The 22,431-nt window shown below is 65.8% G+C and overlaps 1 protein-coding gene across 4 annotated transcripts in view; it reads left to right on the top strand.

The window, feature by feature from the left end:
• Nucleotides 1–22,431, top strand: part of COL18A1 (collagen type XVIII alpha 1 chain) — a 28,811-nt gene that overhangs the window by 4,924 nt on the left and 1,456 nt on the right. For 2 of the 4 annotated variants that reach the window (XM_072041149.1, XM_072041148.1), the window contains 39 exons: nucleotides 12,440–12,984; nucleotides 14,898–14,978; nucleotides 15,063–15,122; nucleotides 15,200–15,338; nucleotides 15,420–15,517; nucleotides 15,615–15,641; nucleotides 15,755–15,934; nucleotides 16,044–16,070; nucleotides 16,150–16,212; nucleotides 16,303–16,389; nucleotides 16,507–16,560; nucleotides 16,634–16,783; nucleotides 16,892–16,954; nucleotides 17,107–17,151; nucleotides 17,323–17,463; nucleotides 17,547–17,618; nucleotides 17,714–17,785; nucleotides 17,874–17,936; nucleotides 18,046–18,081; nucleotides 18,149–18,238; nucleotides 18,397–18,426; nucleotides 18,521–18,547; nucleotides 18,903–18,965; nucleotides 19,054–19,128; nucleotides 19,204–19,239; nucleotides 19,345–19,398; nucleotides 19,558–19,632; nucleotides 19,844–19,915; nucleotides 20,032–20,074; nucleotides 20,176–20,238; nucleotides 20,316–20,359; nucleotides 20,447–20,560; nucleotides 20,698–20,842; nucleotides 20,920–20,993; nucleotides 21,083–21,211; nucleotides 21,300–21,335; nucleotides 21,422–21,691; nucleotides 21,775–21,972; nucleotides 22,097–22,212. In XM_072041149.1, coding sequence (XP_071897250.1) covers nucleotides 12,440–12,984; nucleotides 14,898–14,978; nucleotides 15,063–15,122; nucleotides 15,200–15,338; nucleotides 15,420–15,517; nucleotides 15,615–15,641; nucleotides 15,755–15,934; nucleotides 16,044–16,070; nucleotides 16,150–16,212; nucleotides 16,303–16,389; nucleotides 16,507–16,560; nucleotides 16,634–16,783; nucleotides 16,892–16,954; nucleotides 17,107–17,151; nucleotides 17,323–17,463; nucleotides 17,547–17,618; nucleotides 17,714–17,785; nucleotides 17,874–17,936; nucleotides 18,046–18,081; nucleotides 18,149–18,238; nucleotides 18,397–18,426; nucleotides 18,521–18,547; nucleotides 18,903–18,965; nucleotides 19,054–19,128; nucleotides 19,204–19,239; nucleotides 19,345–19,398; nucleotides 19,558–19,632; nucleotides 19,844–19,915; nucleotides 20,032–20,074; nucleotides 20,176–20,238; nucleotides 20,316–20,359; nucleotides 20,447–20,560; nucleotides 20,698–20,842; nucleotides 20,920–20,993; nucleotides 21,083–21,211; nucleotides 21,300–21,335; nucleotides 21,422–21,691; nucleotides 21,775–21,972; nucleotides 22,097–22,212 — 3,757 coding nt within the window. Of the gene's footprint in view, nucleotides 1–7,381; nucleotides 8,213–8,601; nucleotides 8,975–12,439; nucleotides 12,985–14,897; nucleotides 14,979–15,062; nucleotides 15,123–15,199; nucleotides 15,339–15,419; nucleotides 15,518–15,614; nucleotides 15,642–15,754; nucleotides 15,935–16,043; nucleotides 16,071–16,149; nucleotides 16,213–16,302; nucleotides 16,390–16,506; nucleotides 16,561–16,633; nucleotides 16,784–16,891; nucleotides 16,955–17,106; nucleotides 17,152–17,322; nucleotides 17,464–17,546; nucleotides 17,619–17,713; nucleotides 17,786–17,873; nucleotides 17,937–18,045; nucleotides 18,082–18,148; nucleotides 18,239–18,396; nucleotides 18,427–18,520; nucleotides 18,548–18,902; nucleotides 18,966–19,053; nucleotides 19,129–19,203; nucleotides 19,240–19,344; nucleotides 19,399–19,557; nucleotides 19,633–19,843; nucleotides 19,916–20,031; nucleotides 20,075–20,175; nucleotides 20,239–20,315; nucleotides 20,360–20,446; nucleotides 20,561–20,697; nucleotides 20,843–20,919; nucleotides 20,994–21,082; nucleotides 21,212–21,299; nucleotides 21,336–21,421; nucleotides 21,692–21,774; nucleotides 21,973–22,096; nucleotides 22,213–22,431 lie in introns of those variants that run through there. The other 2 variants (XM_072041146.1, XM_072041147.1) reach the window with 2 other exon arrangements.

Raw genomic sequence — 22,431 nt, 5'->3', positions numbered from 1 at the left:
GTTCGGGGCCCTGTCCCTGCTCTGCTGGGCGAGAGGCCGTGGCTGCTCTGTGGCCCTCGTGCGCCCAGGAGGAACCAGCTCTGTGCTCCTGCCTGCCTGCTCCTCTCGTGGGGACCTGGTGGCCACCCAGCTCCCACCGCAGCCAGCCAGGGCTGATGTTCACAGCTCTGTCCCCTCTGAGGGCTCAGCCGAAAGAGTTAAGGCAAACATCCCAGAGGGGCCCCCAAAGGCAGCCCTGGAGGTAATAATCTGCTCTCAGCTCTTTTCTCCCCTCTTCCCCTGCTAATTGTGGCGGGGACGTGTCCCCTCTCATGAAAGGCTCTTTTGTCGGCGCGTTGCTGGGCAAACCCCGGGCTTGGCACCCGGCTGCGGGGCCGCGGCCGAGCCTGCTGCAGGTAGCTCCGGGCACAGCACCATCCCTCCTGCCTCCAGCAGCACCTCCGCCAGCCTCCTTCCCCTGGGACAGCTCCGGGGCCCCAATTCTTGCCCCGGTGCCGCCTGGGGAGTGGAGGGGAAGGTCAGCCGCCGGTCTGGCCGCTAATCCCTTGGGAGCGGTATTTCGGGTGTCCTGGCAACAGGATTAGTGCAGCCCGGGAGGAAGGACACCCGCTGGCGGCTGGATGGGCTCTGGATGTGTCTCGGTGGTGCTGTTCTGCCCATGAGGCTCTGGCCGTGCTCTGCAGACCCCCGTGCGCCCTGTGCCGCGGCTCTGAGGGATGCTGAAGGTGGCTCTGGTGGGGTTTCCGAGTGTTTTATCTATTCGTTCCGGCTGTGGACACCTGTTTGTGTTTTTTAAGGCAAAAAACGATAGAAAAAAGAACGTTGAAATGAGGGGAAAAAAATCGGTGAAGTATCACGGTGACGCTGCAAGGGGGGGGGGGGAATGTAGCTGTGCTGATTTATGGCTTTTTTTTTTTTCACAGGTCACTGCTAGCATTTGTGGAATTGGCCTTGCTGCAGGAAAAACTGGTTTTCAGCATTCCCGTTAGGAAGGAACTCGAGTGGTTGTATAATTAAAATGCAGGAGGAAAAAAATCCCGCAGCAGCTGCTCGTGGTGCTCAGGGCTTGTAGCCGCCTCCCGCGTTTGTCCTCTGCTCGCTCTGTCCTTGGCGGTCGTGCCCTCCCTCCAAAACCAACCCAACCGAGAAAAAATAATCCATTTTTCAACCGGGGCAATGTTAATGCCGATTCCAAGGCATTTTCCAGGGTTTTTTATCACCTCAGGCAGGTCCTGTCCCGAGCGCATGGGGCACAAGGGGGCAGCTCCCCCAGACCCTAACCGGATGCGGAGCGGGACCACGCTGCTCCCCACGGCCCTCCTGGCCCAAATTTGGGGGTTTTGGGGGGCTGAGCAGGAGGCAGTCCCCGAGAACCCACGGTATGCAGGGCCGGCGGGGGGATAATTGCCAGTTGTCAGCCGGACAATGGTGGCATTGTGGGGCAGGAGCGGGGCGAAAGGGCCCCGGCTCCAGCGTAATGTTACTTTTCTATTTACGTTGCCATAGTCTGCGCCGAGAAATGGCCCTATTCTCTCTAATCCTCCTCTTCAGGCATGCCTGCTGGTTTGTGCTGTGGGTTTTTTTTTTTTTTTTTGGTTTGGTTTTAACCCTTGCGGTCCTGGGAAGGCTCGCGGTGACCGCCGGTAGGCTGCAGGGAGGCTCTGCCTCTGCCCCAGTCCCTCCTCCACGGCCACGGCAGAGCAGCGAAGCGGCCACCAGCAAAACCAAGCAGCCTGGGGACCCCTCCTGTCCCAATTTGTGGGTTCGGCTGTGGCTAGCATCAATTTGTCATTGGACAAATTAACTCCAAGGCATCCAGCCCTGAGATGCACGTAGGCAGCGGGGCAGGTTCGAGGGCCGGGTGGTGCTTTCCCCGTCCCCTCACACGGATGCAGCGAAGGCTGCTCCCAGCATCGGAGCCCTTGTAGCTGCCCGAGTCCTGGCTCGCCAGCGGGGCCGTGCCAAGGTCCAGCGTGAAGCGCGGTGACCTTGCTGGGCCGACAGCCCCGGATGGGACGGGGACACGCCGCCGAGGCAGGACGTCAGAGCTCGGCCGGCTCACGCAGCGGAAACTTTGGAAAGATCAGGAGAAGGATGCCAAAGTCAGCAGCACAGACCGGGTATTGTCTGAGGAGCGCGGAGAGGTGGAAGAGGAGCAGACAGGGAGCCTTGTTCTCCTCCTGGGCTTCGGGAGGCTCCAAGACAAACAAAGCCCCGGCGCTGCAGGGGTCAGCGCAGATACAAGAGGGCAGCCGGGCGATTGGAAGATGGTTGCTGAGGTGCAGAAAAGCCCTCCCCACTCCTTCTTTTTCTTCCCATTGCTTAGCAAAGCAGCGCTTCCCACCACCTGGGCTGGCAGTGGAACGGGGAGGCTTGCTGGCTGCCTGACGGGCCGGCCAGCTTGGGTTTCCTTCCTGTGGGCTGAGCTGGTTTTTGCGTGTCCAACCCGCTTGTGTGCAACACAGAGGGGTCTTGGCTGTGCCGCTGTTCTCCTCTGCACCGAAGCCCTGAAAACAGCTGGGGACGGGGAGCTTGAGGCTTTTGTCAGGCATCTTTTGGTGCTGCTCCTGCTGCTGCTCTGCGACATTGGAGACGGCATCTCGGCGCGGTGCCCTTGTGGGTGCCTTGGAGACGCGCTCCCAGGAGCCATTTCCCAGCACCTCAGGCTTCATTTTCTTCACGTCTGTGTGATGCTGGAAGGCTTTGTCTGAGCTCTGGGGCACCCACGGGCACGCAGCTCTCACCTACATGGCTCTTCCTCCGCGTCTTGGCTTTGCTTTCTGCACGCTGCAATGGCACCGAGTCAGCTTGCGAGCCCCTGCCCTCCTCTCCCCTCCGCAGAGGTCTCCCTGCTCTGTATTTCCAGGTAAAGATGTGCCTGGGAGCAGTGCCGGGTGGGAAATGATACCCCCATCACCGAGACGCTTTCCTGCGGTGGGTCATGAGCTCTGCTGACCGCTGGAGCCCCCCAGCTGCTGGTGCTGGGGCAGGAATGCCAGGAACGCGATCACGATTTGAGGCTTCCCGGGAGGTCGGGCGGAGGAGCTGTGACCTCCTGGCCGTGCCGTGGGGAGGGGGATGCTGTGTGCCCCCTGCCGGGGGCATGGTGGAGTGGATACCGGCTGCTGGTGGTGAAGTGGGTGAGGGCAGTGCTGGGTTCGAGGCGGTTTGGGGCCCGGGTGGCTCCGCAGCTCCCCTCCTCCAGGGAGCAATTTGTCTGCAAGGTGATGTATTGCCACGGGGGAGCGGGGCACATTCCTTCCCTCGCCTCCTCTGCCTTATCTCCCGGCTGTCGGGCAGCCCGGAGTGATGGGAAGCAGAGCTGGTGCCCCCCCATCCTGCGCCCCGCTGGCTGGTGGATAAACCAGGATGTGGGGGGGAAACGGAGCTGCCCCTGCATTGCCACCCTCCCCTCGGACCGGGGCTCCTGCTCTTGGTTGGAGGGTAACAAGCTACGAGGCAAAAATGTGGTGGTTTCGGTGAGACTTGACCCATCCCGTGCTGCTCCCCGGGGGCTTGGACCCACTGGGATTTTATTTTTAGGCTTGTCAAGAGGATGGCAGACAGATTGTTTGCTCTGCGGCGGCCCCGCCGTCGGAGCTCGCTGTGCCCGCTGCCACAGCCCGGGTATTTCCCATGAGGGCTGACAAATTAAAAATACTCCTTCCATGAGTGTCCCCGGTGCCCCTGTGAGCTGGCTGGGGTCACGGCAGGAGGTGCAGGATGCCAGGGCCAGGCTCGGGGCACTTTGGGTCCGCCTCATGTTGGAGGTGTGCGGGTGCCCTGCTCGGGGTGAGTCCCTGTGCCGCAGCGCGCCAGGGCTGCCGGCCTGCTGACACCGAGGAGTTTTGTTCTCCCCTGGATGATTTGATGGCTCCCCCAGGCACTTGTGACATTTTAATGGTTTATCTTATCGAGGAATTCGCTGGGAGGAAGTTTCTGTCTCTCCATGAGTAAATGTTTAGGAACGCCGCGGTCCCGGGGGCTCGACGGTGCGGCGTGGCCGCGTGGGGAGGCCGCTCCTCCCGAAATGTGCTCCCGAAGCCACCCCCTGCGTCACCGCCACGGCACCCTGCTGCCTGCTGTCACGCAGGATGCCTTAGAGAATGCACTTGCACCCGTGCAGCACCCCTTCCTGCCCCAAAAATCACCGCTGCACCGAGTTTGTTGGGATGGGGTGGGAGGGAAGGATTCTGCCTGTGCGCATCTCGGGGGGATTTGGGCATCACAAGGAGCCACACGCTGATTCTGTGGGTTTCGGCTGGTCCTTGAGTGGCTTTGTGCTTGGTTTCGTCCTAAAGCCAGCCCCGGGTCACTAGCGGGGGATGCTGGGGGTGTGTGAGCCCAGCCCCTGGCACAGCTGTGTCCTGCCGTCCGTCCATCCGTCCGTCCCTCCGCATGGGAGGTCAGCGGGATGTGGCAATATCCTCGGGCCTCTCGCGCGTGTGTCCCCGTGAGTGCCTTTTAACTGCTGTTTGTGTTTGCGGATGAGGAAGAGATTAAACTGCCAAACATCGATAGGGTTTAAAGATACCATCTGCCTCTGACAGTTGCTGAATTTTTTCGGCTTGGTGCCTGAGTGCTCCCGCCCCCAGCGTTCCCCGTGGGCCGGCGCTGCGGTTTCGTCCCTTCCCCAGCAGGCAGATGGGGCAGCACCGCTGTGCGCCCCTATTTCCAGACCCTTTCCAGGGTATTTAGGGCCGTGCAGGGTGCTTTGTCAGGGGTTAGCTGGCCCAACTGTTTGGCAGCCACGATTTTCCCAGCCAACTCCCCCGTCTCTGGCTCACCCCGCCACGTTTTGTGCCCTCTGGAGCTGGGTGCTGGAGCTGGGTGCTTTCTTGTGCCTGGCGTTGGGAGCATGCAGCGCTGCTGCTGTCGCCTCCCCGTGTTAATCGGGTGGGCTTCCTGCAGGCTAACAAAGGAGCCTGCTGTAAATAAAGCGAGGGCAGGCTTTGGAAAGGTTGCAGGGCTGTGGTGTGCTGGCATGAGGCAGCTTTGGCATCCCGGGGCTGAGCTGTGCATGGGATGGGGTTGGGAAGGAGACGGGGCAGCCTCATGGCCCCATGGGTGCTCCAGCAGCAGGGTGCACGCCCTGAAACCATCAAAACGTTTTGCCACTGCAGAAAGGAGGCTGGCAGGGGCTGTTATCCTAATCCCCTGCACTTACACATCCCTAGCACAAGCTCGGTGCGTGTGGCAGGGAGGAGGAAGGTAACTCCTCATCCTCCACCAGGAGCGACCCCAGGTGTCCTTCCTGCTGCTCCTGGTGGGGCACGGAGCCGTGCTGCTGCGGGACAGCTGCTGGAGCATCCCACAGAGCTTCTCTGAGGGCATTTTCAGCAGGAGTCAAAAGCCAGAGAAAGGCCCGGGGAGGGGAGGAAGGAAGCTGTGGGTGAGGAGGGGATCCGGTTGCCCCACCAGCTCTGCCCGGGCTTGCTCTGCTAGGAATGCCGATGGCTTCAGTCCTGGGGGGCTCATCCTACCCCAGCTGGAGGGCTGGGGGGAGCCTCGGCGCTCTGCTCGGACCTGGGGCTCCCTCTGCTGTCTGTCCATCCGCCTGTCCATCCATCCGTCCGTCCGTCTGTGCCGCTCGCTGCGCTCAGCTTGTGGTGGGGAGCGGCCGGTGCGACGCCACGGGGACCTGCTGGGTTTCCCCGTGTCCCCAGCAGCCACCCAGACCCGCAGGATGGGGGCTGCTGAGCTCCCCGTCCCATCCCAAAACCCTCCAGGGTGAGAGCTCAAAGAGCGATGGCAGGAGGCACCAACAAGCCCCATGTGCTGCAGCTCCAGAGCAGCAAAAGCAAATATTTTCCCGGCCGGGTCCCCTGTCCCCTGCCACAGCCCCGGGGCTCCCCTGGTGCCCTGTGGGTGCTGGAAACCCGCTGGCTCAGCCCCGAACGCGGTTACTGGTTAACCACGGGTGAGGAACTGCAGGTTGGAAACCATGGGGCCGGGCTCTCCAGCTTTTCTTCCCCTGTGCACGCTGCGTCCCTGCTCCCAGCCCCAGGATCCGCGCTGCGGCTGCGCGCTCGGTGCACCCCGGCACGGGGCCGCCCCCCGCCAGCCCCAAAATGCCCCCGGCGGAGGCGAGGCAGCTTGCTGGGGCTTGCGGTGCTCCTGCCTGGCCTTCTGACGGCTGCACATCTCCAGAGAGTTGCTCCTGCCCCCTGCTTTGGGGGAGAGGCCGTGGGAAATGGAGCCCGCATCCCCCCTGCGCGGGGCGGCGTGCGCGGTGCATTCCTCGGCTGCGCCCGCGCCCCGTCAACAACCCCTTTGTGGCAAAACTGAATCCCTCCATTGTCGAGGAGCCTACAAGGGCTGTTTCTCTGATTCCGGGGCTTTTCCTCGCCGCCCGCCTCTGCGCTGGGCCCTTGTGAAGCCGGGGCAGAAAGGCTGCTGAGCCTGGCGTTTCCACACGTCCCTCCCGCAGGGGTGGGCAGCGCCCGGCATCCCCCGGCCCTGAGTCACCAGCGTGAGAAAGGGATTTGGGCTGTGTCCAGGGCACAGCTCTGCTGTCCATCTGTCCATCTGGGCGGCCAGGAATGAGCCCGTCACGGCTGTCCCCCACCGCAGTGCCCTCTCCCTGCAGGGGTGCACGGCTTTGTCCCGGGGTGGAGCGGCCTCGGGAGGCGCAGCGGGGCCCTGTCCTGTTGGGACACGACGGGGCAGGCAGAGCTGGCGGGAGCTGCAGGGAGCTCCCTCCCCACCCCCTGCAGGATGGGGGCACGCGGAAACCTGGGCGTAAAGGCAAAAAATGCAGGCAAAAAAATGCGTGACATCGGTTGCAGGCTGCTCCGCGGCGGGGGAGAGCTGCTCCACAAAGCGCTCGTGGCACAACAGCAGTGCTGGGGGCAAGCCTGTTGGCGCGGCGTGGTTCCCCTGCCAGCTGGCACTTTCATGGGAAAACTCGCCCCAAAATGTCGCGTGGGAAGCGTGGCGTGGAGCTAACAGGCATCTGAGCCTCGTCTGCAGGCTTTTTGCAGCACCTCCTGGTTGTGGAGGGCTCAGGAACGCGCGGGGCGGCCGTGTCCCCAGCTGGCTCCAACGCCGAGCTGCTCGGCGCAGGCTTTCGCAACCGGCTTCGGCAAAACCCCAGCACTGCAGGCTACGATTGCTCACACGTCCTGGCTTCGAGACGGGGCTGGCGCAGGGTGCTGGGGGGGAGCTGCTCTCCCCCAGCGCCCTGCTCGCTCGCTGTCCCGCCATAGCACCTGGGGGGTCCTGGCAGCGAAACCGATCTTGGGAAAGCTGGTCTCGAAAGCACTTGCTGCTCCGGGGACTTGTTGCGTTTCCATCCAGTGGAAATGTGGATTTTTTATTACTTTTTTTCCTCCTCCTTGCTTTGGGTGGGAAGGAGTTAACAGCGGGGAGCCGCAGCAGCTGGCTGATGCGGGGCAGGGAGCACAAGGAGCTGGCACCCAGCGCTGGCTGGGCTCCCGGCTCCCCGCCGTGTCCGGGGGCTCAGGTGGGTCCCCAGCACGGCCTCGTGCCCCCGGGGGGACGTGCCCAGTGCCAGGGAGGCTGGCGCTCGGCAGAGGAGGGCTTGGCGTGGCCAGCAGCACGGCCACTCCTCCTCCTGCTCCGGTTTGAAGGCTCGGCAGCGCTGGGGAGGAGAGACCGATGCGAGCACTGCGGGCGCCTCACCGGGGCTGAGCTCCTGCCTCTGCCCTCCTCTCCTTCCCCCAGCCCCTCTGTTTCTCTCCGGGAAGTGTCTGGGCTCGATTTCCCTTCCCCATGGCTCCACACCGCCTGGGGCTGTTGCTGCTGCTGGCTTCCTGCTGCTTCTCCTCCTCCGAGGCGCAGCTCCTGGACTGGATCTGGGGCAGCTCGAAAACCACAGGAACCCCTGCGGCACCCAGCACTGCAGCCACCACGTCCCAGCTGGCAGAGCCATCGCCCACCCTGGGGACAGCAGCACAGCGGCAAGACCCTGCGACGGGGGACCCTACGGCCACCACGCAGCAGCACCAGGAGCAGGACCCCAGCACGGCAGCACCCACGGGCCAGGAGAGCGCGGAGGGCACGGAGCAGTGGGACAGGAGCTCTGCGGGCACCGCGGCGCCGACGAGCGTGGCTTGGACGGCCGCTCCCCCCAGCAGCACGCCACCCGCCCAGCTCCCCGCAGGGACGGGGCACCCCGATGCGACGCAGCCGCCCCGGCAGCCCGAGGGGACGGGGGTGTCCCCGCAGAAGCCGGCGGCCGCCCGCCCAGGTAGTGCTCCTTTCCCTTTCCCACCAGGTGGCGGTGAGCACAGAGGAGACGGAGCAGCGCCCACGCCACGTGCTGCGGACCGCGCCGGCACATGGGCACGCGGGGGACCCTCGGCGGCCCCTGGGCTGTCCCCTGCTGCTCCGAGCACCGCCCCGCTGGGCAGCAGGGACCCAGAGCACGGCAGCAGCCAAGGCACTGGTAGCGGGGGGCTGGCGCTGGCCGGTGCAGCCGGGAGCCGGAGCCCTTCTGCGCCCCACCAGAGGGCAGCTGGCGGCGTGGATTCTCGTCCTGCTGACGCCGCCGGCGCTCCCCGCTTTGATTTACTAACCTCCACCCTGCGGCTCGCTGGTGCTGGCGGCGAGGGTCTGGCTTCCACCTTTCCCGGACTGATGCCGGCGGCCGGGCGCTGCCTGCCCTTCCCGGCCAAGCTGCCCTTCTGCACCGTGCTGGGCACCGACCGCGTCAGATTGCCGAATTATCTCAGCCACGGCAGCGAGGCGGAAATTCGGGCTGCTTTGCATGAGTGGGAGGGGCTGCTTGAGTCTCGGTGCCACCGCTACTTGGAGTGGTTCCTCTGCTTGCTCCTGGTCCCTGGGTGTAGCGCCTCTGTCCCCGTAACCCCCCCGCCGTGCCAGGGCTTCTGCGAGGCCGTCAGAGACCTGTGCTGGATGCACTCTGCCGGCGGGCGCCTGCCTCTGCCTTGTGACTCTCTCCCCGAGGAGGACGGAGGGTTTTCTTGTGTCTTTATTAATGTGTCTGCAGGTAATGTGGCTGGGCGGTCTCTGTCTGTGTGTCTGTCCCCCCCAAGCCCCTCCGGGCCAGGCAGGGATGCAACTGCCTCGTCCCTGGGGAGGCTGCGCAGAGCCCTGGCCAAAACCTCCTTGCGCCCAGCCTCGGCTTTTCCAGCTCTTGGGTGGTGGCTCCTTTTGCAAAGCTGAGCATCCCTGCCCTGTCCCCGGGCTGGTCTCCACGCAGGGGGGCTGCGGAGCTCACCATGGGGGCTTCAAGGTGACCTGGGGAAGGGAGCACCAGGGCATTGCTCCCGGCTTGGGGCCGGGGCTGTGACCCCGCGTGCACACCTTGGCGTGCTTGCCCCGCTCTCCTGCAGCTGCCCCAGCACCTTCGCTTTGGGGTTAATGATTTACCCACGGCTAATGTTTGATCCCCCCCTGCTCAGGAGGCATGAGAGGTGCTTTGCGTCCCGTTTTCACTACAGAGTGGTTTCGAGCTGTGTGTAACTTAGCCACGAGCTCAGGCCTCCTCCTGCGGGGGGGAGAAGCCAAGGGTGGCAGCTTGGGGCTGCTCAGGGGGGGCTCAGAAGCAGAAGGGGTCGGTCGGAGATGAAAGCCCCCCCTAGCACCCCTCACAGCGCTGCTGAATGAGGCTGTGTTCCCAGCCAGGCCCCCGTGCCCCGGGGTGATGTCCAGGGGCAGCCGAGGCGGAGGGGTCTGGGCACAAGGGGCGCACACACGGCCGTGGTGCCTCCCCGGGCTGTCAAAGCGGCTCTGTCTGCGGGATGCCACGCGATGGGGGAGCGGGGATGGAGGCGGTGGAGGCGGACAGCGCCTCGGAGCATCCCTGGGGCCCTTCCAAGGGCAACGGGAGCCAAAGCTCGGTCACTGTAGCCCGAGGCATCCCTGTGTGATCCCGTGCCAGCGCCACCACCAGCTGCAGCGGCGTCCGGCAGCCTTTGGCACCCAGCCGGGCCATGGGACAGGCATGTGGCCGGCTCCGCAGCCCGCCCTGGGTGCTGGCAGTCCTCCACGGGACGGAGGGAGCAGCGTTTGGGCTCTCCAGGAACCGCTCTGGAAAAGGCTCATGGGTTTGGGGTTGAGGTGGAGCTGGGAATTTGGGGCAGGCAGCGGGGTCCCGAGGGCACCAGCCCTTGGGCAGGGTCACGGTGCCGTGTCTGGCTTCTGGCTGCAGCACTTCCCGCGGCCGGGGCCAGCACAATGTCTCATTGTGGGCAGCAGTGCCGGGGAGCCCCGTGCCGAGGCTGGGGGGCGAGTGCCATCCTGCTGTCCCCTCGGCCAAGTGGCATGTTTGGAGAGGAGGGGGGGATCCCAGGGATGGCTGAAATACCAAGGGGAACACGCTTGAAAGTTGCCTCGCTGACAAAAGCCTCTTTCAGCCTTTTCCCCCGCACCCAGCTCGAGCCCCAGGGCAGAGGCTGGGCTGTCTGCATGGCGAAATTGCAGCAGCGGCTCCTACACCCCTGCGAGCCCCTGCAGACCCTCGGGAGGAAGCTCTGATTTCCTCTTAGCTTAAAGCTCTTCCGAATTTGGCTTCCTCCGGCCCGTGATAAGCGCAGTCCCTGCGTCCTGGCGGCGTCTCTCGGCGCCGGGGCTGCTCCATGCGCCCGCAGGGGTGGCCAGCGCCATGGGAGCAGCTTTCCTTGGACCTGCGTGGACAAACTCGAGGGTGGCTGGGGTTGGCAGAGAGAAAACACCCCCCTGCCTCAAAAACGGGGTGTTTCTCATCTCCCTCCAGCAGGGCCAGTCAGCCCTGGCGTCCTGGCTTGGCAGCCACGGGAGGCTGGGGATGCTCCGCTTGCACAGGTGCCCCCAGGCTTTGGAAGAGAAACCCAGGTATTCATCTCCTCCCACCATCCCAAAGGACACGTTTTCCTTCCAGGCTGGGCAGGGCTGGCTGATTTCTTTCCTTTCCTTCTTTTTTTTTTTTTTCTTTAGTATCTTTTTATTTTTTCAAAGAGCTCTGGAGGAAAATACTTGGCTCCGGAGCGGGGTGGGGGTTCCCAGCCTCCCATGCACATCTCTGACACAATATCCCCTGCCTGTGCTCAGCATGGGGAAGGAGAGGGGCACTGAGCTGCTTCAGCTTATTGCACAGACCCCTCATGTCCCTGGCTCGAGAAGGGGACAAAATCCCCGTCCTGGCTGGCAGCTTGGAGCCGGGTCCCGTGCTGCAGCCCTCAGCCATTTCGGAGCGCGGGTGGCCGCCATGGTGGTGGCAAGCCCGAAACGGGGCCGTACACCTGGGAGCAGCTGTCAGCTTTCTCTCACTCCTGGGAAATCTGGAGTTAAACCTCACCGGAGCATCGAGTTGGCACCGGCCCGAGAGGTTGACATAGGAGGGGAGGAATCCAGCGCCCGTTGTGTGGGCGATGAGGATGTGCGCGCTGCCAAAACAACAGGAGCTCGCATCCCGAGGGCTGGCCCGCGCCGCCAGATGTTCAGCTGCGCCTGGTAGGAGAGACCGTCCTGACCAGAACTCCCCAAAGTGCCTTGAGAAAACGAGCCGGGGCAGGAGGCGAGCTGGAAATTGAGATCAGCTGGGAAGCCGGCGGGGTGTGCGGCGGCACGGCCGCTTTCCCAGGCGGTGCGAGGGGAGGGCCGGGAGCGTTCCCAGCCGCGGTGACCCTGCAGGGACGGGGCCGTGTGGGGGTGGCCGTGACCCTGGAGCAGGCACGGGCATGCGTGGGCACGGGCGTGTGGCCACACGTGCACGGTCGCTTTGATTTTATCGGACCTGAGGGATACCGTGCGGCCGGAGAGCCAGCAGCGGGGAGTGGGGCACGTTTCGGGAGCTGCACCCTGATGGTGCTGGGGGAGCAGCTTGAGGAGAGCTGCTGCATCCAGTTTGCAGCTCTGGGGTGCACAGGAAGATGCCAGCTCGCTCCCTGCTCCCCAGAACCCCCCCTGCTCCGTTACGATGCCAGTCCCAGTCTGTGGGTTGGTCCGTATGGATGTGCTGCCCATGCCCTGGCACCACCCCATCCAGGGATAAGGTTGTCCATCCGGACAACGATTCCTCTCCCTCCCTTGGGAAGTTCCCCGCTTGCTCTGGGAAGCTGAATCCATCCAGAGAATGGGGCCAGGAGCCAGGGCTAGCTGCTGGGGAAAGCATCAAAACCTTCCTCTGGAGACAGCGGGTGTTGGGGTCATCTCCGCCAGGCAGAAGCGAAGTAGCAACTAATTGGAAAGGGCACGAAATATCCTGAAAGTTCACTGGCGAGTTTCCTTCTGGCCGGACGGGACTTTTAGGCTCAGCAGCTGCGATGCAAAGCGGAGCCTGCGTGTCCCTTTCCTCCCTCGTCTCCGTCGGGCTGTGGGGCAGCAGCCCCGTGGGAGCACACTGCTGCCGCGGGGAGGAGCGGGTGGCCCCGTGCGGTGTCCCCAAAGGCGCTGGGGACGGGGGGGGGGACCTGCCAAGGGTGCGTGTCCTTGCTGTGCTGGTTGTCACCGTGCCCTCTCCCTCCTCCCGCAGAGAACCTGAGCGCCGAGGTCAGCCTCCTGGAGCTCATCGGAGACCCCCCGCCGGAGGAGATCCTCAAAATCTACGGCCCCGACAACAACCCCGGCTATGTCTTCGGACCCAACGCCAACACGGGCCAGGTGGCTCGCTACCACCTGCCCAGCCCCTTCTACCGGGACTTCTCTCTCCTCTTCCACATCCAGCCCACCACCCCCCGGGCTGGCGTCCTCTTTGCCGTCACGGACTCCTCGCAGAGCATCATCTACGTGGGTGTCAAGCTCTCGGAGCTGCAGGCGGGCAAGCAGCGGATCATCTTCTACTACACGGAGCCGGGCTCGCCGAGCTCCTACACGGCGGCCACCTTCACCGTGCCCACCCTGCTCAACCAGTGGACGCGCTTCGCCATCAGCGTGGAGGAGGACGAAGTCGTCCTCTACCTGGACTGCGAGGAGTACGAGCGGGTGCGCTTCGAGCGCTCCCCGGATGAGATGGAGCTGGAACAAGGCTCCGGGCTCTTCGTTGCTCAAGCCGGGGGGGCCGACCCCGATAAATACCAGGTAAGGAGGCCTTGGGTCACCCCAACCCGCAGCTGCCAGGGAGGAGGGCAGCTGGATGTGACACCAGCCAACTGGATCCCAAGGCAGAAGGCGATGGGGCCGCGCCGTGGCATCCACCGCACCCCATGGCTTTTCCAGCAGCACGCAGAGTCTCTTTGAGCCTCCACTTAGCTAAAAATACCCGTCTGCTTCGGTGCCTGCTAGCTGAGCTGGTGAAATGGTCTCTCTGAGCTGGAAATGCCTGGGCTGGAGCATATCTTTGCTGGCCGGCTCTGGGCGGTATCTGCAGGAAGAGGTCGGAGAGCCGGGAGGGAAGGCGATAGCTCGGGCTGCGATTCCAGCACAGCTTGCGTGTGAGATAAGATTTACTGAAAGTGTGGGGAAAATGCGTCTGACATGGAAATCCCCCTCTGCTCTTGGGGGGAGGAAAGCTGAGCACTGTGCTCCTAAGCTCAACCAGTGCCTTGGCCCACGACTGGCACCGCCGGGGCCTTGGAGCCATTAGACCGTGTCGGGCAGGGAGGCTGTGGAAAGGTCCCCGGGCAGCGCTTAATCATTGATGGGCTGGGGACCAGTGGCTCGAGACGGCCCCCGAGGGGTCTCTGCAGCAGCCTCCTGCTCTTAAACCTGCTGGGAGGGCCGAGCCATGGCCATGGAGGAACTCACCTCCAAGCTGGAGGAGGGTTTGGAGGATTTGGGAGGCGGCTGTGGGAGAAAAACCCAGAGCAGGGCGCACTCGTGCCTTCCTAGCAGGTGATGTCTCTGCCTCGGGGAGGAGGCAGCCTGCGGAGCAGCCCCCTGCCAGCCACGAGGAAGGGGAGGCTGAGACCTGCCAGCCCCCGGGGTGTCCGCGGGGCATCTGACTGCCTCATGACGCCCAGCCCACGCTCCTGCAGCCACCAGGGCCGAAAAAATCCTGCAGATGGAGGGCTTGGCCGCAGCGGGATGCCAGAGAAGAGGCCAGCCTGGAGCAGTGCTTTTGGCGTGGTGCAGGCTCGGTGCTGCAGCTGGGTGGGGAGGAAAGGCTTGGGACACAGCCGGGCAGCCCCGCGGAGAGCTCAGAGCCCAGACGGGCGGTGTTGGCTTGGGGGCTGGCTCTCGTTCCCTGTAGTTTTATTTATAGATAGATGCACCGCGACTGCCCGTGGTTCTTGTTGTCTCAAACACCCCGTGCTTCCTGAGCGTGCCTCTCTCCCGGACACGGCACGCTGTGCTTGCCAGCGAGCCCCACTGTTATTTTAGGTGTCTCTCCCAGAGACGAGGCACTGCTCCTCTCCGACCTCGCCTCCCAGCACGGCCCCTGGCAGGGCGATTTCTTCCCTGCTGGGCTGGGAGCATCCCCACGTCCCGTCCCAGCAGCGGGGACCTGGGCTTTGCCCACGCGCCCTCCTGGGTCCGGATGGGGATGCTGCCCCTCTGGCGGCACGGGTGGCTCAGCTCTGGGGTCTTTTCTGGAGGTGACGTCCTTAGGGAGGGGTTTGTTGTACAAATAAAGGGTCTGAATGTGCACAATGCTTCCAAAACCCAAATAAATGGGAAGGAAGTGGGGATTAGCCTAAGAAATACAAAATCAGACGGCGGCGGAGCAGGCTGGCCATCATCCCTGGGGTGGGGAGAGACAAGGCAGCAAGCTGGCTGGGGTGGAGAGTGCTCCGGCAATGGGGAAGCGAGGAGCACATCCAAAAAGCTCCCCGTAAAAGCCTCGCTGTCCAGCTGCCCGGAGCCCGGCCGTGACCTCCCGGTGCTGCAGCCTGCAGAGGGCTTTTTCCCATGGATCGGAGCCTGCAGCAGGGAGCTGGGGCTGGGGTCAAGGTCCTGCAGCCGGCGTGTCCCCCCCCCAAGCTTTGGGGACACGATGCGGGGTGGTGGCAGGGCAGCAGGACCCCATGTCGTCCCGCACCGGTGTCTTGCAGGGTGTGATCGCGGACCTGAAGCTCCGAGGGGACCCGCGGGCGGCTGAGCACCAGTGCGAGGAGGAGGAGGACGACGCCGAGGTGAGCCTTCGGTGGCCACAAGCCTGGGGGGACCCACCCCGTCCGTCAGGCTGAATCTCTCTGTCTCTCCCCGGGCAATCGCAGGCATCTGGAGATTTCGGCAGCGGGGCAGAGGACAGGCGGCAGCCCTCGGGGAAGGACGGGGTGAGTTGGCGTTGCGCTCGGTGGCCGCGTGCTGATTGGCAAGGCTCAAAGCTGGTGTCCCCTCATCGCCGGCACAGGGTGTCCCGGGGCTGGTGGATGCTGTCCCCGTCACCTCCCCGCCCGTGGCAGCGGACGGTGGGTCAGGAAGGAGTTTGGGCTCCCCACAGCAGGCGGAGAGGACCAGAGCGGAGGAGAGGCTGCGGGTGCCTGCAGGAGGTAACGCTGGGACACAGGAGGGTGGCTGTCCCCAGGGGTGTCAGCACCCAGAGCGTCCAGGTCCCTCTCCTTTGTCCGCAGGCCCCAAAGGAGAAAAAGGGGAGAAGGGCGAGCGTGGCCTGAAAGGGGACTCGGGGACCGGTGGCGTCTTGGGGACGGGCAGCACCAAGGGGGAGAAGGTGGGTGACAGAGCTGCTGCTGGGGGCTGCCTCTGCCGCTGGCTCGCAGCCTCCTGCCCACGTGTGACATCCACCCGTCTCTGTTTCTGTCCTGCAGGGGCAAAAAGGTGAACTGGGCACCAAGGTGAGCAGCGCTGGGGGAGCTGGGCAGTGCCGCAGGGCAAAGCTGTGCCCTGGGGGGGGGCAGAGGGGCCGTGCTGCTGGGCACAGGTGGATGCCTTTCCCTCTGCTCCCCAGGGCAGCGCTGGCTTTGGCTATCCCGGCTCCAAGGGCCAGAAAGGCGAGCCCGGAGAGCCCGGCCCCCCCTCGCGGCACAGCGACGGCGCAGTGCTGGAGCCAGTCACCGGCCCCCCCGGCCCCTCCGGCCCCCCGGGGCTGCCGGGGAAGGAAGGGCCCCCCGGCAGGGATGGCGAGCCTGTGAGTTGAGCCCCCAGCTCCGGCAGCCCCTCTCCTGGGGGCAGCGATGGGGCTGCTCCCCCTTTTTTCCCTGCACACCCCGCTGACCTCTCCCCTTTGCCATCCCTAGGGTGACCCCGGCGAGGACGGCAAACCCGTAAGTAGGGGGGGCAGAGGGGTGCTGCAGGGGATGGCCGCCCCTGCACCTCGCCCACCCTCTGTGCCCCCCTTTGCAGGGCATGATGGGGCCCCAGGGGTTCCCCGGCACCCCAGGAGAGCCCGGGATGAAGGGGGAGAAGGTGAGTGACCGTGATGGTGCTGTGACCGTGCCCGTGGTGTAGCGGGTGGCCAGGCTGTGCTTGCAAACCACGCTCTCTCCTCCACCCCAGGGTGACCCCGGTGTGGGGCCAAGGGGCCCCCCAGGACTGCCAGGTCCCCCCGGACCACCAGGACCCTCCCCCAAGCAGGACAGGCTGGTAGGTGCTTTGGGGACATGGGACAGCTATAGGGCACGGCGTGGGGATGCCTTGGGGCAGCAGCCCTGCTCTGCGGGGCACCCCAGTCCCAGTGCTTCCCTGGCTCTTCTCCCCCAGACGTTCATCGACATGGAGGGCTCCGGGTTTGGCGGCGACCTGGAGACCGTGCGGGTGAGTGCGGGGCCCCTCCTCGGGGCAGGGGGCAAGGGACACTTTCAGTCATCGTCCCCTTCTTCTCTTGCAGGGCCCACGAGGGCCACCCGGTCCTCCGGGGCCCCCTGGCGTGCCCGGCTTGCCAGGGGAGCCGGGACGGTTTGGGATGAACAGCACAGACCTGCCAGGACCACCGGGGCTGCCCGGCAGGGATGGGGTCCCCGGGACCCCGGGGCCGGAGGTAGGTGTGGGGTGGCCAAGGGGGAGCCATGCCCGGTGGCCGTAGCTCCGTGCCTGCCAGCACCACGGCATTCCCCCACTCCGAAACCACCTCCTGGGCATCTTGCAGGGTCCTCAGGGTCCTCCTGGAAAAGACGGGATGCCAGGGCCACCGGGGCCCAAAGGAGAGCGGGTGAGTGTCCCCCACCCCGTGCACCCCAGGTGTCTCCGCTCCGTCCCCTGGAGCATCTCCGGAGGCCCCGGCTCCCTCCAGACCCAGCAAGCCCCAGGCTGGGGATCACCAACTCGCTCCCCTTCATCCCCTCTCCTCCTCCTCCTCCCCAGGGTGACGTGGGTGACCTCGGCCTCCCCGGAGCACCAGGACCCAAGGTACCAAGGGGGAAAAAAAAAAAGGCAAAAAAGCATTTCTGATTTTAGACGAGCCTCTGGTGGCCACGGTGCACATTGCACGGGGACCTGGGCTGCCAGGCTGAGGGATGGCTGCGTGGGGAGGGCTCTGCGGGCTCCCACCCACACCCTCCTCTTCTTTCCCCTTCGCAGGGTAGCAAGGGGGACACGGGGCCAGCAGGCGCCCCAGGAGAGACGGGGTTAGCCGGCCTCCCCGGGCCCATCGGACCCCGAGGGCCGCCAGGCCCCCCTGGCCCACCGGGGCCACCGGGGCCGGCGTACGAGGCTGGATTCGTAAGTGCCAGCAGCGTTTTGGGGGAAAGGCAGGGGGTGGGAGGAGGGGGACAGGCACGGCTCAGCCCCTTCTCCTGCCCCAGGCCGACATGGAGGGCTCGGGGCTGCCGCTCGCCGCCGGCTCCCCTGGCCCACGGGGGCCCGATGGACCTCAGGTAATTTGGGGCCGTGGCGCCCCTTCCCTCCCCTCCGACCCCGCTGGGTGCTGTGCGCTCACGTCCCCTTGTCCCCTCGTCCGTGTGTCCTGCAGGGCGTGCCAGGACTGCCGGGGATCAAGGGGGAGGTCGGCAGCCCCGGGCAGCCCGGTGTGCCGGGACCCAAGGTAGGAGCGGGATGCCTTAGGGGGGATATTTGGGGGCACCGGGGGGGTGCTGTGCCTGCATCTCGCCCTGTCCCCATGCTCCTTCCAGGGGGACGCTGGCGTGCCCGGCGTGGACGGCCGCCCCGGCCTGGAGGGCTTCCCCGGACCGCAGGTAGCAGCGTGCCCCCAGCCCTGCCGCGTGCCCACCGCCCGCGGGGGACGCTGGCGCTGCCCCCAGCCCCGTCCCCATCACTGCTCACCCCCCTCCCTTCCCCTTGCAGGGACCCAAAGGTGACAGAGGCAGCCCGGGGGAGAAGGTAGGTGCGGGTACGGTGCCGTGGGGCCGCCGGGTGGCAGAGCCACGCTGACCCCGCTGTCTTCCAGGGCGAGCGAGGCCAAGATGGAGTGGGGCTGCCCGGCCCCCCCGGCCCGCCTGGGCCCCCCGGACAGGTCGTCTACGTCTCGGGTGAAGATGTAAGTCATTCCCACTCCTGGGGGGAGGTAACGCTGTTGGGAAGGGGCTTACCCAGCATGAATTGTGCGGAAAAAAACCAGGGGGACCTCTCCTGCAGCTCAGCCCCTGCTGCAGAGCAAAGGTCCCATTATAAACCACATTTTGTCTGTTTTTGCAGAGGTCTTTGGCGGCTGTGCCGGGCCCAGAGGTAGGTAGCCCAGCTCCCTGCTGCCCGTGGGGCTGGCAGGGCTGCGTGGCTGCAGAGCTGCTGCCTGTTCTCACCTGTGTCCGTCCCCCCGCAGGGCAGACCGGGCCACGCCGGCTTCCCGGTGAGTTGGGGGGACCCCGGAGCCAGCGGTGGGGCAGCCCCCGGGGGCCAGCTGGGGCTGGGGGCATGCATCCAGGGGAGAGGTTGGGGAAGCACCCGCCCAACTCGCCCCTCGGGGGGTAGGGCAGATGGATGGGATTAGGCTGTGCCAGAGGGGAACCCTCAGTGAGGAGAGAAGCTGAGAGCCAAAATTCATGCGAGCTCGAGGGCGCTGTGAGGGACTGATGGTTGGCAGCCTGCTGGCCAGCCCTCCTCACCAGGGAGAGGTGCTCCTTGTTCCCAAACTCTGGTTACCGATCCTGCCACGCGTTTTGGGGCTGCTGCTGGTGGCTGATGCCCCCTGCTTCTCCGTGCAGGGCCCGGTGGGACCAAAAGGGGACCAGGGCTCGCCTGGCTTGCAGGGCTCGCCGGGGCTGAAGGTAACGCTTTGCATTCCCTCACCCTTCCTGAGCCCGGGCATCGGTGCCAATCCATCCACCCCCAATTGTGCCTCCTGCTTTCCTGCAGGGAGAGAAGGGAGAGCCCGGCGTCATCATTAGCCCGGACGGGACCATCATTGCTGCGAACGTGAAGGGAGAAAAGGTGGGTGGGGAGAACAGGGGCCAGGCACACATGGTGCCCAGGGTGCGGTGCTAATTCCCCGTCTGCTGTCCACAGGGGGAGCCTGGGCTGCGGGGACCGATGGGCCCGTCTGTAAGTCAGCGCCGCCGTCCTCTTCCTCCTCCTTGTGCCCCGTGGGGAGGGAAGGGGCTGCTCCCGTGGCTCTGACCGCCCCTGTCCTCTCTCCTCTCGCTCCAGGGCCCCCACGGCCGAGCAGGGCTGAAGGGAGAAATTGGCTTTCCGGGCAGACCCGTAAGACCCGCTCCTGGTTTTGGTTGTCCCCTGCTCCCCGGCACGTCTGCGGGGGGTGGTGGGCTTAGGAGGATGTGCCTCAAGGGCAGGGGCACCAGTGACCCCGGGATGGGGACAGGGACAGGGACAGGGACAAGGCTGACGTGTGCTCATCCACAGGGACGTCCCGGCATGAACGGGCTGAAGGGCGAGAAGGGCGACCCGGCGGACATCAGCGGCATGCTGGGCCTGCGGGTGAGCGCGCCTGGCCTGGCACAGGGGCTGTGGGGAGGGGACAGGGGACCAAAAAGAGGCTGCCTGGGGGGCTGTGTCCCCCCAGCTGTGGGCTCACACATGGCAGAGCCTGCTGGGTGCCGCGGGGCACAGCCACAGCCCTGTGTGGGGACGTGTCGCACCGCCTGCTTTGCACTGGTGACACCCTGATGTGTCTTCTCTCCTCCCCCAGGGCCCCCCTGGTCCCCCAGGTCCCCCCGGCCCTCCCGGCCCTCCTGGCAGCATCGTGTACGACAGCAACAACGTGAGTAGTGCCACCGTGGGCTCAGCGCTCGCCACCCCCATCCCGTTGTCCCACGGAGGGGACACACTGGTGGGGATGTGGCCGTCCCCACAGCTGCTCGCTCTGCATCCCCGCAGGCTTTCAGCGACGCCAGCCGCCCTGCACTGCCGGCCTTCCCAGGTAAGGGGGTGTCCTCACCCCAGCACCTCCCAGCGGGCTGGGGACCCCAGCAAGGTGTCCCGCTGGCCTCTGAGGCGGCTTCGCCCTTCTGCTCTCGGCAGGTTTCCCCCAGTTCCCAGGGCAAAAGGGAGAAAAAGGAGACGTGGGTGCGCCGGGGCCCCCAGGTGAGTGACACAGCGCCCCGGGCAGAGGGGTGGCGGGCGGCTCGTGCCCACGTTACCCCTGCTCTCTGTCTCCCCAGGCCAGTTCCCCTACGACCTGAGCCACTTCGGTGCCAGCCTGCGGGTAAGGCCTTCTCCCCGTGCCCCCTGCTGGAGTCCCAACCATTTGGGGCTCCCCGGTTGCTCGTCCTAAGGACACGCTGTCCCGCAGGGTGACAAGGGGGAGGCAGGTCCCAAGGGCGAGAAGGGCGAGCCGGGCAGCACCGCTCTGTATGGCCCCAGCGTCATGGGGCCGCCAGGGCCACAGGGCTACCCGGGCCTGCCGGTGAGTACCCCACATCCCACCTGCACCGTGCTAGGGAGCTCCCCACGGCACGGGGAGCAGCGAGGCTCTGGGCACTGCGCTGTGGGAGCGGCACCCCCAGCTACTTTGCTTTAGGGATCCTCTCTCACATCACCTAGGGTCCCAAGGGGGACAGCATCGTTGGGCCACCGGGGCCTCCCGGACCGCAGGGACCCCCCGGCATCGGATACGAGGGGCGGCAGGGCCCTCCTGGCCCTCCCGGCCCCCCCGGGCCGCCCTCCTTCCCGGGCCCCCACAGACCAGGTGAGCGCCTGCCCCGCGCCCCTACCCACACCCCGGGATGGGGCATCCCATCCCCACCTCACCTTTTCCCCCCCCAGCTATCAGCATCCCCGGCCCCCCCGGACCACCGGGGCCCCCCGGCCCCCCGGGCAGCAGCGGGACATCCCTGGGGGTGAGTGTGGGTTCTTTTTGGGGCGGGTGGCAGCACGCAGGGGCTGAGCCCTCTGAGCCATCTGAGCGCCCGGTGCACTGTGCCCGCAGCTGCGCGCCCTGCCCACCTACCAGGCCATGCTGAGCGCCGCGCACGAGCTGCCCGAGGGGGGGCTCGTCTTCGTGGCCGACCGGCAGGAGCTCTACGTCCGCCTGCGCGGGGGCTTCCGCAGGGTGCTGGTGAGTCTGGGGGTGCAGCTGGCACCATGCTCGGGGGGATGCCGGCGTGGCGGGGGCGGCTGCGCGCTCACGTGCCGTGTCCTTGCAGCTGGAGGAGCACACCCTGGTCCCCAGCTCGGCGCTGGTGAGTCCCCCATCCCTGTCCCCACCACATCCCTGGTGCTGGGATCTGGGGGCGGCACAGCCCCTGAGCTCTCCCCCCTCCCCCAGGACAACGAGGTGTACGACAAGCCGCCCAGCGTCCACTACGGGGGGTCCCCGCACCCTCTCCAGCCCCGCGGGCCCCTGCACCCCCTGCGCAACCACAGCCCGCCGCCCACCGCCCGGCCGTGGCGCGGGGACGAGGTGGTGGCCAACCAGCACCGCCTGCCCCAGCCGCCCCTGCTGCAGCAGCACGAGCTCCTCAACAGCTACTACGTCCAGCGCCGCCCGGAGCCGGCCCCTGTGGCCGCCCACGTGCACCAGGATTTCCAGCCTGCTGTGAGTGCCCTGGGTTGAGGCTGGGAGGGAGCTGAGGGGACTGGATGTGGCGTCCCTCATGCTGGTTTTGTCCCCTTTGGCAGCTGCACCTCGTGGCCCTCAACGCGCCGCTGAGCGGTGGCATGCGTGGCATCCGCGGCGCCGACTTCCAGTGCTTCCAGCAGGCCCGGCAGGTGGGGCTGGCCGGCACCTTCCGCGCCTTCCTCTCCTCCCGCCTGCAGGACCTCTACAGCATCGTGCGCAGGGCCGACCGTGCCACCGTGCCCATCGTTAACCTGCGGGTATGGCCCCCACCCCTTCCCCGAGCCCCTCGCCACACCCCCTGTGCCATGTCCGTCCTGCCTGGCACCAGCATGGGGCTGCGGGGGTCCCGGGATGGGCTGACCCCCCATTTCTGCCCCCCAGGACGAGGTGCTCTTCAGTAACTGGGAGGCTCTCTTCACCGGCAGCGAGGCCCCGCTGCGGGCTGACGCCCGCATCCTCTCCTTCGACGGCCGGGACGTCCTGCGGGATTCGGCGTGGTGAGTGCGGGGACGGGGCTGCTGGTGGTGCAGGATGCGGCCACGACCCACTGCAGGCAGGGAGGCAGAGAGGGGAATGGTTTGGAGCAGGCACTGGGTACCGCATGCTGCATCCCTCTGCGGCCACCCCTGGGCACCGGGTGCCCTGTGTCGCGTCCCACTGCGTCCATCTCCACGGGTACCAGCTGGGGACCTGGCTCTGAGGCTGGGGATCAGCTC

This window comes from Anas platyrhynchos, chromosome 7 (assembly GCF_047663525.1).
Source record: "Anas platyrhynchos isolate ZD024472 breed Pekin duck chromosome 7, IASCAAS_PekinDuck_T2T, whole genome shotgun sequence".
Taxonomy (NCBI): domain Eukaryota; kingdom Metazoa; phylum Chordata; class Aves; order Anseriformes; family Anatidae; genus Anas; species Anas platyrhynchos.
This window is presented reverse-complemented; position numbering and strand designations above follow the sequence as displayed.